At 37.5% G+C, this 16,413-nt stretch overlaps 1 protein-coding gene across 18 annotated transcripts in view; it reads right to left on the reverse strand.

The window, feature by feature from the left end:
* The window catches only part of ANKHD1 (ankyrin repeat and KH domain containing 1), a 123,517-nt gene that overhangs the window by 100,269 nt on the left and 6,835 nt on the right, over nucleotides 1-16,413 (reverse strand). For all 18 annotated transcript variants that reach the window (XR_003430476.1, XR_003430472.1, XR_003430470.1 and 15 more), the window contains exon 2: nucleotides 108-261. Coding sequence is in view for 14 of the 18 variants with exons in the window: in XM_027095534.1 (XP_026951335.1) it covers nucleotides 108-261 (154 nt within the window). In the remaining 4 variants the exon portion in view is untranslated. The remainder of the gene's footprint in view (nucleotides 1-107; nucleotides 262-16,413) is intronic.

The following is a 16,413-nucleotide window of genomic DNA, read 5'->3' on the forward strand; positions in this document are numbered from 1 at the left end:
GGATCGAACCCATGCCCTTGGCAGTGAAAGCGCAGAGTCCCAACCACTGAACCACGAGGGTATTCCCTGGAGTCTTTTAAAAAGATGAAAAAGAGAAAATAAAGTACCTGCTGCTTCCAGCAATGCTTCTAGTCGTGCCTGTGTCTCTGGATCCACAGTGCGTAAGTCTGCTCCTTCTGCAGTACTTGATAAGAATATCTCTGATGTTGTTTTCAGCACTGGGTTATCCAGATCTTCTTGGTCCAAAATAAATGATTCAACCTGTTTAGGAATTAAAGATGCAATATCCATGAAGCTGATCTTAATATTGTTAGAATAACAGCAATTTAAGGTAATATGACTTCTGATTTGGAATTCAAATATAACCAAATAAATTATTGTAGAAACAGGGGGTTATAGGGAGGGACTTTGAGGGAGCCTCCTGACTATCTGCTTATCTTCAGACACGACTACAGATATAACCCAGACACACCAGATTAAAGTTTCCTGGAGAGCAATGAATCTTCTGTGCCTACCACAGAGCCTGAAAAGCAGCATTTTTTAAATGAAACAAGTACATCAACATAGGCCCTAGGAAGATGTATGCAGGAGTAGATAGTAGAAAGCCTAGATAGCATAAATAGGTCATTAAAGTATCATTTCTCCTCTCTTCCAATTAATATATTCAATTCTGACAAACTAAAGAAGATTTAATCCACTATCAAATATCCTAATTGCTCTAGACAGGAAAACTCTATTAGGTTAGGAATCATAGTCATTTGTTCACTGCTCTATCCTCTGAGCCTATGAATACCTTGTACATAGTACTTATTCAATACATATTTGTTGAAATGAATCCTATAAGCAAAATCAACTTACGAAAATAAACATGCAACCCTCTAATTTCAAATCAAGTTAATTCTAAATTTTCTTACCAAATAAAATATGCACAACCTTTCTGGGAAGCAATTTGGAAATGTGTATCAAAATACTTTAAAAAGCACATGCCGTACTTCCCTGGTGGTGCAGTGGTTAAGAATCCGCCTGCCAATGCAGAGGGCACGGGTTTGAGCCCTGCTCCAGGAAGATCCCACATGCCGCGGAGCAACTAAGTCTGTGCACCACAACTGCTGAGCCTGAGCTCTAGACCCCAAGAGCCACAACTACTGAACCTGAGTGCCACAACTACTGAAGCCCACATGCCTAGAGCCTGTGCTCCGCAACGAGAAGCCACTGCAATGAGAAGCCCACGCACTGCAATGAAGAGTAGCCCCCGCTCACTGCAACTAGAGAAAGCCCGCGTGCAGCAACGAAGACCCAACGCAGCCATAAATAAATAAATTTATTTTTAAAAAGCACATGCCCTTTGACCCAGTAATTCCATTAAAAAAAATCTATCCTTAAAAAATTATCTGAATGCCAGACAAAAATGTGCAAGAATGTTCATTGCAGCATTAATTAAAATTCCAGAAATGAAGTGAAAAAAACTACAATAGGGGATTTGGTAAGTACATTTTGTACATTCACAGAATGGACCACTATGCAGTCATTAAGAACAATGTGTTTGAAGCATATTTAATGGCATAAGAAAACAGTCATAAAATTAAGTGAAAACCACAAGATTTAAAACAGTATGATATTTATTTTGCTAAAAGTATGTATGTATATGTATGCAAACATGAACATATGAGTACTCATGTATATATAATCATGAGTACATATTTATATACCTATACAGGTCTGTAGTATATAAATATGTCTGGGGCTTCCCTGGTGCTGCAGTGGTTAAGAATCCACCTGTCAATGCAGGAGACACGGGTTTGAGCCCTGGGCCGGGAAGATCCCACATGCCGTGGAACAACTAAGCCCATGCACCACAACTACAGAGCCTGCGCTCTAGAGCCCACGAGCCACAACTACTGAGCCCGTGTGCCACAAGAGAAGCCACCACAATGAGAAGCCTGCACACCACGACAAAAAACAGCCCCTACTTGCTGCAACCAGAGAAAAGCCCACGGGCAGCAACGAAGACCCAATGCAGCCAAAAATAAAGTAAATTTATATATATATAAAGTGTCTAACCAGGGAGGTTAATATACTTGTAGACAGACAGAAAAACAGGATCAGAAAGGTTAAGTATTTCTGCCAGCTAATAAATGGCAAAGCCAGGTTTCAAACACAGGCCATATGGGCTTCCCTGGTGGTGCAGTGGTTGAGAGTCTGCCTGCCAATGCAGGGGACATGGGTTCGTGCCCCGGTCCGGGAAGATCCCACATGCCACAGAGCGGCTGGGCCCGTGAGCCATGGCCGCTGAGCCTGCACGTCCGGAGCCTGTGCTCCGCAACAGGAGAGGCCACAACAGTGAGGGGCCCGCGTACCGCAAAAAAAACCCCAAAAACCAAAGGCCATATAGCTCTTAAACACTAGGCAATAGATACTACCTAACAAATTAATAAACAAAGGACCACAGTATTTGGACTACATTATTTGGAATACTTGACTAGTTGGTCATCAATTTTCACAATGGAGACCAAATAAAGATATCTTAATAAAGACAGTAAAGTTAAAATGATGTGGATATAACAATATTTTATTATCTAGTGATGTACTTTATTTTTATAAAATAAATCTTTAACTTCAGACCCAGTAACACTGAGCCATGTACTATGTTGTAATACAGATTCTTTAATATATAATTACAGACAAAGATGTCACTCTAGATCAATGCCAGCAGATAAATGTAGACTACCAGTTTTCAAATGATTTGAAAGGTAACTGCTTGTACAACAAAGAGCTTGTTGCAAGTGCAAGAAAATATTACATATTTGCAGATACATATACCTGCCAGTTGTAAGGATAAAAACCACAATTCCAAATTCTGAAATTTATTAAATATGGTATTTAGACGTTAATATGTCTATTTTATAAGCAGCACTGTTCTGATGTAGTATTACACATATTACAGAGATGAATACAGATTACATGTATTATGTAACTTTTAAAAAATCCAAGTTAAGGATTTCCAATTCTCTCCCATTCATTCTCCAATATTTATTGAAGTCCTGTTTTATACAAAGTATAATACCAAGAGAGTACAAAAATGTGGTAGAAGAAATGTCAAAGACACCAACAACTATCACAAAAGGCCTCCAAGAGAAATAAATGGTAAAACTATATGCATTAAAGAGAAATCACTTCCAGCCCCAGTAATCCAAGAAGACTTTGTACAAGAAGTAGCATTTGAGCTAGGCTTTGAAGGATGCATAGAATTTCAATAGGTGGTCAGACATGTGGGTGGAGAGTAAGGGAATGAAATAAAAAATGGGCTTGAAGATGCACTTAGAAAGTGACGAATGGTCAGCTCTCAAAAAAGTAAGGTCCTTTGTACATTGCTAGTGGAAGTATAAATGATGAAGCCACTGTGGGACACTGTTTGGCAGTTCTTCAAAAATTAAACACAGAATTACCATATGACCCAGTAATTCCACTTCTATGTATATACCTAAGAAGACTGAAAATATACATGTTCATACAAAAACTTGTACATAGAAGTTCATGGCTGCATTATGCATAGTAGACAAAAAGTGGAAAAAACCCCATATGTCTGTTAATTAGTAAATGGATAAACAAAATGTGGTATATCCATACAATGGAATATTATTCAGCCAAGTACTGACACACGCTATAACACTGACAACGTTGAAAATATCATGCTTAGCATGAAAGAATGCACAAAAAGTCACATATTGTACAATTCCATTTATATGAAATGTCCAGCACAGGCAAATCCCCAGAGACAGAAAGAAGATTAATGGTCTCCTGAAGAGTCAGGAAAGGAAGAATGGGAGTGACTGCTAACAGTATATATTATGAAATTATTACCACAGTAAGTTTAGTTAACATCTATCACCTCACATAGTTACAACTTTTTTTTCCTTGTGAGAATCACTTGAATTTTCAAATGTAGTTTTAGGCATTTTATATTTAAGTTCTGACACACAAGATCAAATTTTAAATATCTGTAACACTTGTGGGGAAAATCTTAAGTTCCCAGAATGAGTTATACATAACTATACACATAAATGACTTGAATACATTTGTGTCAATCAGATGTGCCAAAGGCACTCAATTCTCATACTTTTTTGTCCTACTTTCCATAAACTTTTAAAAGCCTGTCTCAATGTGGATTCAATAAAAGGATAAAATATCCAGTTATGCCTATTACTTTGGGACTATTTGGGGGATTGCTTTTGGCAGTTCATAAATATCTTACCTGATAAACCTGCTGAAACACATATTGTTGCAATGCCGATTGCAACAGCATTACCTCAAAAGGTACCTGGCCAGTCAAGATGGAAACCATTTATAGCTACATGGAAATAGTAAGACCAATACCATACATTTCATATAAAGGCTCAGTGATATAACACCAAAAAAATGTCTAAATAATAGATAAGTTCAAAGTAATATTATATCTAATGAAATTAGTTTTCATCATGCAAATGAATATATAAGACTCATAGTTTCCTACATACAGCTAAAGGATCACAGAAATTTCCTTATTGCTTAACAGTAGTTACACAGCTCATCTCTATCCAGCAGCTACATTCAGCAGCAAACATAAAACATCAACCTATTGTGGTACTGTTTTTAACCAATGGCAAAAAAGTTTATTTCAAGTCTTAAACATGGCAGATTTTTTTCCTACTTCTGATTAGGTACAAAAATAAAACGCGGAGGAAAAAGAATGAGAGGAAATCTGGCCCACAAAAAACTACCTGTTTTTTCCCTTATAGGTTACCTCTTCTAAAACGCTAAAGTCAAACTCTTTATGTCTTCCCCCTCAAAAGTCTTTTTTCTCCCTCCCTTCTTCTAAAAAAAAATGAGTGTGGTTTTTAGCTTCAACTAGAATTTAAACAAAGGTAGAAGGGAGGAAAAGGGGAACAAGCATTTTGTCCCATATGACATTTCAAAATGAACCACTGGATGGCAATAGTTACTAGGGAGAATAACCACAGACTCAGCTATTACCACCTAAAAAAAAACAAAACACCTCAGTGACCCTGGCCAAAATCTAATTAGGAAAAAATCGTTTATTAACCTAGCTATGATTTGGCCAAAACTCACTTCCACCAAGAAACAAACAAACAAACAACAACAGAAAAACCCACAATTTCGGGACTTCCCTGGTGGCACACAGTGGTTGAGAATCTGCCTGCCAATGCAGGGACATGGGTTCGAGCCCTGGTCCGGGAAGATCCCACATGCCACGGAGGAACTAAGCCCATGCACCACAACTACTGAGGCTGTGTTCTAAAGCCTGTGAGCCACAACTACTGAGCTCACATGCCACAACTACTGAAGCCTGTGCGCCTAGGGCCCACGCTCCGTAACGAGAAGCCAACGCAATGAGAAGCCCATGCACCGCAACGAAGAGTAGCTCCCTCTCTCCAGAGAAAGCCCGCGCACGGCAATGAAGACCCAACACAGCCAAAAAAAAAAGAATAATCATCACTGGGCTTCCCTGGTGGCGCAGTGGTTGAGAGTCCACCTGCCGATGCAGGGGACACGGGTTCATGCCCCGGTCCAGGAGGATCCCACATGCCGCGGAGCGGCTGGGCCCGTGAGCCATGGCCGCTGAGCCTGCGCGTCCAGAGCCTGTGCTCCGCAACATGAGAGGCCACAACAGTTAAGAGGCCCGCATACCACACACACAAAAAAAGAATCATCATCACTCCCATGAATTCCAACCAGAGCTATGAGAAAGTTCAAGAGGAAGGCTAAACCCTTTATTTTTCACTACCTCTTCTTATAAACCTTCAAAAATAAAGCTTCCTCAAGAAATTCAGATTTGATAATTAAAAAGGAAAAGCCAAATAAAACATTTAAACATCTAAAAAATATATATTTTTAAAATGTACTTGCTATTATTTTTCTTCTCTTAGTTAACATTTGGAGAGATAAACATGTCTTACCTTTTCCCACCCAAAGTCTTTAAATTAGAATCATACCAATTTTAGAATGCAGGTAGCTTACTACTGATTTCTACTTGGAGCAGCAAAAAGGATGGGTCAGCATTCCAAGAGATAATTACTGAAAGACATGGTAATTCCTTTTTGCAAAAAACGTGGTACTCCAAAGTTTCAACAGTTGCATCCACCACAAACATGCTCCAAGATCCACTCAAAAGGAAAAAGTAATACAGATGCAATTTGAGACCAAATAATTATAAATTTAGGAACGAGTTTTGCTGATACTGTAAGGCCCAATATAATCATCAACAACATCTGGAAGTAATGGAATGCAAAGGCTATATGCCTCATCGTAAAAAGTGTTCAAGTTTCTTTCTACGAGGAAAACTGTATGCCCAATTTCAGATCCACAATCCTCTTCTCAAAAAACATAACTGTTACCTTGGGATTTCTGAAGTTAATTAGTTTAAACAGCACAAGAGAGAACCATCAGGCTTTTCCTAATTCTCAGTTAAAGCTGGAGAAAATTAACTCCACTTTAGTCAACTACAAAAACTTCATTTCTACACCATAGTTTTAATACAGAATCTATTATTTTTTGAAGTTTCTAAACATGAGAGAAAAGAAAGGTTTTTTTTTTAAATAATAGTTACCATTAAGTGCATTTTCCATATATTATTCCACTCCATCATCTTTACTACTCAGTGAAGCAGATTAACATCTTCATTTTAAATGAAACTCAGAAAAGTTAAGTGACTTACCCAAGATCACATAACCACGCAGGTATCTGAAGCCATGTGTTTCAGATTCCAAAGCTCACACCCTTTTCACCACACCAAACTGTATTAAGTGACTCTTCTAAACAGTGGAGTATGACTAAAACAAATGCGTACTAACCAATGAAGTAAACAGAGAATCTACAAGCATCATGATGTTGCAGTTTAACAATAAGAGCAATGTCAGGAAAAACCTTTAAATTAAATTAAATGTAATAGATTATCAAGCCCACAAACTCCTCTCTGCCAGAGTTCTTAGAGAGACAGACAAATCATGCTTTTATTTAGTAATTTCTGGCAGTACCACTACATTATTTCTAACCAACATACATACAACAAAATTTGTGCCACAATATATTTTAAAAAAGGGAAGACTCCTCGCATACTCATTAGGAAAGTCACAAGGAATGAAGAACCTGGCAATTAAGTCCAAGAAAATCTTAATGTTGAAATGTTATTCTGTATTTGCCCTATCATAATAAATGGGTAAGACTGAGGTTAGAAAGAAGTCCTGGCTTCTGCTCATTACCCTAAATAAAAAAATAAGCATCAAACACACCAAAGAAATACTTAATTTTAGTAAGTTAAAAAGAGACTCAAACACCTCCAATTCATATCAATAATGGGAGGAGAGCATAATGACTAACAGCAAGGTCTCTTAGAACACTAGCCCACTGTTCACAGTGCCATCTTAGCTAACTCTTTTTACCGTTGTTAGCCTCATTTTCCTCAGCTATAAGATAAGGCTAATAGTAGTAACTACATCACAGGGTTATAGATGATTAAGCAAGATACTATATCTAAAATTGTACCAACAGTGCTTAATACATGGTAATCACTCAACAAATATTAGTTATTATTACTATTAATATTACCATTACTACTATTATTAAGGTCAGTTTGTCTAAGGACCTTGTGTTCCTATACTCTTACTCTCTACTCCACAAAAATATAAAATCCATTATGTTGTCTTAGGCTAACAAGTAATCTGAGCATATTAAACACTATATATATATTCAACATTGGCTTATTAAACCCAACATTTAATAAGCACCTACTAAGTGCCAGACATTCTACTGTATATGGGAAACACAAAAATAAATAAGACATGATTCCTGCTCATTAAGACAGATAATCAAATAAATGCAATAAAGTACTACAGATGCTATTTAACAGGGAGTTATATACAGACAACGTGGGAACACAGAGGAAGGAAGAAATGGTCGATTCCAGTTGGGGTAGTAATGAAGGAAATCAGAGGTGATGATCCGGAACAAGAAGGTATCCAACAGGATGGAGAACGGGGCCATTAGTGACAGCTGCAGTGTAGAGTAGTAGTTATAAGCATGGATTTTACATTCCAAGAAACCTGATTCAAATCGTGGCTCCATCACTAGATGTACAACTTTGTGCATATTATACAATGTCTCTAAGCTTCAGTTTCCTCATCTGTAAATTGGGAATAATATCACTTCCTTCATATGGTAGTTGTAAAGTTTATTTAAGAACGTAAAGGTAAGCATTTAGTCCAGTGGACAATAAACACTCAGTATGCAGTAGTTATTATCATGATTCTAGAAGCCAAAGCAGTGAGAGCAAATTACTTGGGACGTTTAATAGCTTGATATGTTCAGAGAACTACAGCAATTTGGTATGGCTGGAATATAAAAAGCAAATAAAGTAGGATACAGCAAGGATAGAAATAGACAGAAGCCAAATCCTAAATAACCTTGTATGCCATACCAAGGAATTTGATTTATTCTTTATCTAAGGAATGGGAAAGCTTTTTGCCAAAGGAGTGACATGATTGAACTGGCATTAGAGAATTTACTGTGATAGCAGGGTAAACGAAGAATTAGAGGTATAATCACAGAGGTAGATAGAGCCAGGGATTACTACAATAAGTTCAGGTGAAAGATGATGACTTGATTTACAGCACAAGCAGTGAGAATACAGAGCAAGAGACAAACAAGACGCTAAGAAAGAACCTACAGGACTTAGTACCTGTTTGGATGTATGTGGTAAGATATAGCAGATGCAAGCTTCAAGGTTTCTGACTACACTGACTAGTTTTAGGGCAATGCAATTTACAAAGGTGGGGGTGGGGAAGGGATAGGCGTAGAGGGGGAAGTGATGAGTTCAGTTTTAGAATTGTGAGTCTGAGATGTTTATGGAACATACATACTGTAGGCAGTAGGAAGGGCTCTTACCAGACTGCTAAAATAAGTGAGAGAGGGTAGCCACACGGATATCTAAGAGAAGAATGCTCCTGTGAGAGCCAACTGCAAATGCCAAAGGCTCTGGAGCAGGACATGCTTGGAGAGTTTATAGAACATAATGAAGCAGTTGTGGTTTTGCTCAAATATCTTATGCTGATGAACTTTGTATCCTTTCATTTTAAATCACTGCCCCTTTAAACCTGTCACTTAAAGTCCATCAAACTCCTGAAGTAAGACATCCAAACATCAACCTTTACAGTGATCATCCAACTAACACAGGGCAATGATCCATATATTGAGTTTAGGATCTTGGACTGTCACAAGACTAGGAAAATATTAAATGAGGTGATGCAATTAAGGTACACATGCCTAGAACAAACACTCAAATATAATTTGTTATTATGTAAAACTAGTTTAGAAGGGCAAATATAATTTGAATAAATAATTTACCTGGTTTTCACATTCTCTGAAATGTTCATGTTCCTGAAAAGCCTGATGTCTTTAAGGGCAGGGACCACATTTTTTCATCTTTGTAATCCCAAAGCCCAGCACAAAGCTTAACAAATAGTAGATTCTAGTTAAATTATTGTGGAATCTACCCTACGATACCAATCAGAATTCTACCCTACGATACCAATCAGAAAGATATAATTTTATTATGCAAGATATCAGTTCATGAAAAAGAGGCTCTACCCCAAACTAAACACTGATTTTCCTCTGTAGAGAATGAGAGCATGCTTTCAACAGATTAACAAGGAGATAGTACATAGTAGTAAGTACTTTTGATACTGTTATCATACTATTCAAAATTTTGTGGGGGGTGGTAATAGGTCAAATACATGCACCTGATTTAAGTATAGCCTTAAATAATGGTCTCTTCAAACTAAAAGAAAATAAACTTTTCTTTGTTAACTTCTCAGTCAAGTCTCAAGCAAAACAGGTACTAAAATATAGTACAGATTCTCACTATTCAGAGTCAAAATAACTAGTAAATTAAAATAATTGGGACCATTTGAGCAATAACATCCAAGATTTGTTTTTGCAGTTTAATCACACAGGTGATAACACTGGCTTGGGTGTCAAGCTAATTGTGTGTTACTCAAATATTGAATTCTCAACTCTTAAGCAATTGTTAGAAGATACCAGATGCAAAAACTCTAATTGCTATGTTTTATATTTTATTCCACTTATCCATTTGTTTATTATCCTGGAAAAAGAAATTCTGTCCATAGTCTTCTTGCAAGCTCTATATAGTCCACATCAGATATATTTAGACTACAACTACCCAAACTAATCACCTCCTCCCTCTTCAGTTTTGTCTCCTCTCAAACATATATCCAGGCTTTGTCAGGGAGGGGATGCATAAACAACAAACAAACACTACAACAACTTCCTCTTCTGGTAGCCTAGCAAACACAGGTTTAAATCATAAGAGTTCCCAACCATCCACCTTCAGTGTATACAAGAGGGGCAGAAATTTCAAGAAATGGAATATTATTAATGGAGGAGGGGTGGTTTTCGTGTGTGACCACAAATTCTGTAGCATATAAAATACCCTCTATTATACCTCTTCCGAAGACCAGATGACGAGCAGAAACATATCCAGTAACCCAGAATAGCCAAAAGAATCTTAAAAAAAAAACAAAATTGGAAGACTTACACTTCCCAATTTCAAAACTTACTACAAAAAACTACAGTAATCAAGACAGTATGGAACTGGCATGAGAAGACATATAGAACAGTGGAATAAAATAGAAATAAACACTCCAGAAATAAACCATCACATTTAAAGTCAACTGATTTTTGAAAAGGGTGTCAAGACAATTTAATGGAGAAAGAAGTATCTTTTCAACAAATGGTGCTGGGACAATTGGATCTCCACATTCAAAAGAATGAGGTTAGATCTCTACCTCCCATCTTACATAAAATCTCAATATGGATCAAAGACCAAAATGTAAGAGCTAAAAGTATAAAACTCTTAGAAGAAAAGAAGAAAACAGGTGTAAATCTTCATAACCTTGGATTATGCAATGGTCTCTTAGACATGACACCAAATGCACAAGTAACAAAAGAAAAACTAGTTAAATATAAAAATTGGGCCCAACCAAAATTTAAAATTTAATGGCACAGGACTTCCCTGGTGGTGCAATGGTTAAGAATCTGCCTGCCAATGCAGGGTACATGGGTTCGAGCCCTGGTCCGGGAAGATCCCACATGCCACGGAGCAACTAAGCCTGTGCGCCACAACTACTGAGCCTCTGCTCTAGAGCCCGCAAGCCACAACTACTGAGACCGTGTGCCACAACTACTGAAGCCTGCGCACCTAGAGCCCATGCTCCGCAACAAGAAAAGCCACTGCAATGAGAAGCCCACAAATTGCAACGAAGAGTAGCCCCTGCTCACTGCAACTAGAGAAAGCCCGTGTGCAGCAATGAAGACCCAACACAGCCAAAAATAAATAAATAATTTATTTAAAAACTTAAAAAAATAAAATTTAATGGCACAATCAAGAAAGTGAAAAGATGGCCCACAGAAAGGGAGAAAATATTTCCAAATCATGTATCTGATAAGGGACTGGTATGTATCCAGAATACATGTTTTTTCCTAAAAACAAACAACAAACATGATTCAACAATAAAAAGACAACCCAACCAAGAAATGGGAGAAAGATCTGAATAAACATTTCTCCAAAGACATACAAATGGACAACAAGCATATGAAAAGATGCTCAACTTCATTAGTCATTGGAGAAATGCAAATCAGAGTCACAATGAGGTAAAACTCCAGGGGCTTTGCTGGTGGTGCAGTGGTTAGGAATACACCTGCCAGTGCAGGAGACACGGGTTCAAGCCCTGGTCTGGGAAGAGCGCACATGCTGCAGAGCAGCTAAGCCCGCGAGCCACAACTACTGAGCCCACATGCCACAACTATTGAAGCCCACATGCCTAGAGCCCATGTTCTGCAACAAGAGAAGCCACCACGATGAGAAGCCTGCGCACTGCAACGAAGAGTAGCCCCCCGCTCGCCGCAACTAGAGAAATCCCACACACAGCAACAAAGACCCAAGGCAGCCAAAAATAAATAAATAAGTAAATTTATTTTTAAAAAAAAACAACTGAAAACTCCATACCCACTAGCATGGATATTAAAAAAAAAAAAAATGTTAGCAAGGATGTGGAAAAATTGGAACCTTCATACACTGCTGGGAATGTAAAATCATGCAGTTGCTACAGAAAACAGCCTGGTGGTTTCTCAGAAAATAAAACAGAGTTATAATATGATCAAGGTTCCACTCCAAGGTATACACTCAAGGGAACTGAAAAGATATCGTCATAAAAAACTTGTACACAAATGTTCATAGTATCATTATTTACAATAGTCAAAATGTGGAAGTAGGGGCTTCCCTGGTGGCACAGTGGTTGAGAGTCCGCCTGCCGATGCAGGGGACACGGGTTCATGCCCCGGTCCGGGAGGATCCCACATGCCGCGGAGCGGCTGGGCCAGTGGGCCATGGCCGCTGGGTCTGTGCTCCGCAACAGGAGAGGCCCCAACAGCGAAAGGCCCGCGTACCGCAAAAAAAAAAAAAAAAAAAAAAAGTGGAAATAATCCAAATGTCATCAACCAATGAACAAAATGTGGTATATCCACAAAACATATTATTCCAATTTAGTACTGATACATGATACAACATGTAGAAATCTTGAAAACAATATACTAAGTGAAAGAAGTGAGGCACAAAAGATCACATATTGTATGATTCCATTTATATGAAACGCCCAGACTAGGCAAATCCAGTGAGACAGAAAGTGATTACCAAAGGCTGCAGGGACAGAATGGGAAATGCCTGCTAATGGGTACAAGGTTTTGTTTGGGGGTGATGAAAATTTTTTAAAATAGATAACGGTGAAGGTTGCACAACTTTGTGAATGTATTAAAAAAACACTGAATTGTACAATTTAAAGAGTGAATTCTATATTATGTGAATTCTATTTCAATTTTTTTAACTTTAGGAATTTGAATTTGAAAAATACTTCGGAAATTTAATAAATTTCCTATTTTGATAAATACACTGTGGTTATGTAAGAGAATGCCTTTCTTGTTAGGAAAGATACACTAAAGAATTTAAGGGTAAAAGAGACAGGATGTATGCAGTCTACTTTCAAATGATTCAGAAAATAAATTACTTGTTTGTCGAGAGAGAGAGGAATGGGACAAAATGAACAAAATTGGTCTGTCTAGATAAAGGATATATGGGAGGAGATCTTTGTACTATTCTTGCAGCTTTCCAGTAAGTCTGAAATTATATCAAAATAAAATGTAGTAAAAAAAAGAGAGAATATATCCAATATAATTGGACTACTGCCCCTTTGGGGGTTTGCTCTTTGATAATGACAGTCTGTGTCACATATGTTACTGAATTTATCAACTGTACAATTTTTAAAAGGCCAAAATAGAAATGTAGAGATTTAGCAGAATAAGTAAACACGAGGAGAAAATCAATTAGAAGCTGATAAGTGCTGGAAGTACTTTCAAAGTGTACCACTCAAGGTATCAACTGACATGGCCAAACCTTTATTTTCTGACTCAGATTTCATAAAATGCCTATGTGAAAACTTTTAAATTCTACATCATTAAAGAAAATACTGCAGGTTCATTTATCTAGATTTAATACCAGATTGAGACAATTTTTCCGAAATGGAACTCATCCCATCTCTAGTGATAAAAAGCATAAAAAGTATTCTTCCTAGCATTTTATCAACATATGAAGCATCATGATCAATCACAAATTAGTCAATATGAGGACAAACAGGGAAAAAATAACGATTATATTACAGAAACATCTACTTAGGGACTTCCCTGGCGTTCAGTGGTTAAGACTTCACCTTCCAATGAAGGGGATGCAGGTTCGATCCCTGGTCAGGGAGCTAAGATCCCACGTGCCTTGTGGCCAAAAAACCAAAACATAAAACAGAAGCAATATGGTAACAAATCCAATAAAGACTTAAAAAAAGAAAAAATAAACATCTACTTAGAGCACAGTATTCCATGTGAACTGGGTTCAATGGCTTCAGGGAGGACATCAGTGAGTGCTCAGTCTCCTCCTGTCATAGAAGCTTTCAAATGTTTTGTCAGTCTCAAGCTTTTTGATTTGCTAATATCTACTGTGGTGAAACAATTATGTAAGATTTGTATTCAAACTTGTTCTCATAAAGCAATCTATAGATTCAATGCAATCCCTATCAAAATCCCACGGCATTTTTTACAGAAATACAAAGACCCATCCTAAAATTCACGTGGAATCTCAAGGAACCCTAGCTAGTCAAACAATCTTGAAAAAGAAGAACACAGTTGGAGGATTAATACTGCCTGACTTCAAAACTTACTACTAAAGCTACAGTAATAAAAACAGTGAGATACTAGCATAAAGTCAGACATATACACCAATGGAATAGAACAGAGAGCCCAGAAAAAACCTTCCCATATAAGATCAATTCAATTCAACCAAGATACCAAGACCACTCAATGGAGAAATGACAGTCTTTTCAACAAGTGGTGCTGGAAAAACTGGATATCCACAAGCTACAGAATGAAGTTAGACGCTGACCTTACACCAAAAACAAAAGTTAACTCAAAATGGCTCAAAGACCTAAATGTAAGAGCTAAAAGGATAAAATTCTTAGAAGAAAACATTGGGAAAAAATCTTCATGACATAGGATTTGGCAACAACTTTATGGATATGAAACCAAAAGCACAGACAATAAAAGAAAAAAACAGATAAACTGAACTTCATCTAAACTAAAACCTTTTAAGCACAAAAGGACAACAGAGTAAAAAGGCAACCAATGGAATGTTAGAAAATGTGTGCAAATTATACATGTGATAGGGATTAACATCCAAAGAACTCCTACAACTAAACAATGAAAAAACAACCCAATTAAAAATGGGCAAAGGGGGAATTCCCTGGTGGTCCAGTGGTTAGGACTTGGCGCTTTCACTGCACGGGCCCAGGTTCAATCCCTGCCTGATCACGGAACTAAGATTCCACAAGCTGGGCAGTGTGGCCAAAAAAAAAAAAAAAAAAAAGAGCCAAAGGATTTGAATAGACATCTCTCCAAAGACGATACACAAATGGCCAATAAGCACATGAAAAAGATGTTCAACATCAAACCCACACCCATTAGGATGGCTATTCTCAAAAATAGAAAGCAAGTATTGTCTAGAATATGGAGAAATCAGAATCCTTGTGCTTTGCCAGTGGGAATGTAAAATGGTACAGCTGCTGTGGAAAACAGTATGGTGGTTCCTCAAAAAATTAAAAATAGAATTAACAGATGTTCCAGCAATCCCACTTCTGGGTATATACCAGAAAAGAAGCAAAAGCAGGGACTTGAACAGGTATTTATACACCTATGTTCACAGCAGCATATTCACAACAGCCAAAAGGCAGAGGAGCAATCCAAGTGTCCATCAACAGATGAATGAATAAACAAAATATGGTATACACATACAATAGAACAGTATTCAGCTAAGTGTCAGACATGCTGCAAACATGGATGAACCTTGAAGGCATTATGCTAAGTAAAATAAGCCAGTCACAAAAAGTAGAAAAATTGTATGATTTCACTTATTTGAGATACCTAGAGTAGTCAAAATCATAGAGAAAGAAAGTAGAATTGTGGCTGCTAAGGGGCTGGAGAAGGGAGGACAGGGCATTACTGTCTAATGGGTACAAAGTTTCAGTTTTGGAAGATGAAAAAGTTCTGGAGATGGCTGGTGGTGATGGTTGCACAACAATGTGAATGTACTTAAAACCACTTTAAAATGGTTAAAATGGTAAATTCTGGACTTCCCCAGCGGTCCAGTGGTTAAGACTTCACACTTCCACTGCAGGGGGCAAGGGTTCAATCCTTTGTCGAGGAACTAAGATCCCACATGCCACACGGCATGGCCAAAACAAACAGGTAAATTTTATGTTATGTATATTTTAACACAATTTTTAAAAATGGTTAAAATGGTTTTTGTTATCCTTGTTTTACCACAATTTTAAAAAATTGTTCTCAACCTAACTGTCCTCATTACAAAGCATCAAAACTTGACAATTTAATAAACTGTTCTCCTGTTCAACTCTTTGGTTCTTGGGGCTAATCCCTGGGAGTGTACTTGCCTTTTTCTTTTCAAAATTGCAAACTAACGCAGTGAATCAAACCACTAGGATACGGTGGGATATCTACTTTAAAAAAACAAACAAACAAAAAAACTCTTTCTACTAATGAAAACAGCATCCATTAAGGGAAAAACTTTGTGAGAACAGAAGGCTGTAGAGCGGAGGAAGAGCAGAATGTGTTCTTTGACAAACTGTTGCTAAATTTCAGCTTATCAAATAAAAAAAAGCTTTATATACAACTTTACTTTCCTCCTGGTTTAGGTAAAGTTGACCAGAAAAAAGGTAAACCAGTCAATCATCA

Source organism: Aethalodelphis obliquidens, unplaced genomic scaffold (assembly GCF_003676395.1).
Source record: "Aethalodelphis obliquidens isolate GAN/ISIS:26980383/991018 unplaced genomic scaffold, ASM367639v1 scaffold4, whole genome shotgun sequence".
In the NCBI taxonomy this organism is placed as follows: Eukaryota; Metazoa; Chordata; class Mammalia; order Artiodactyla; family Delphinidae; genus Aethalodelphis; species Aethalodelphis obliquidens.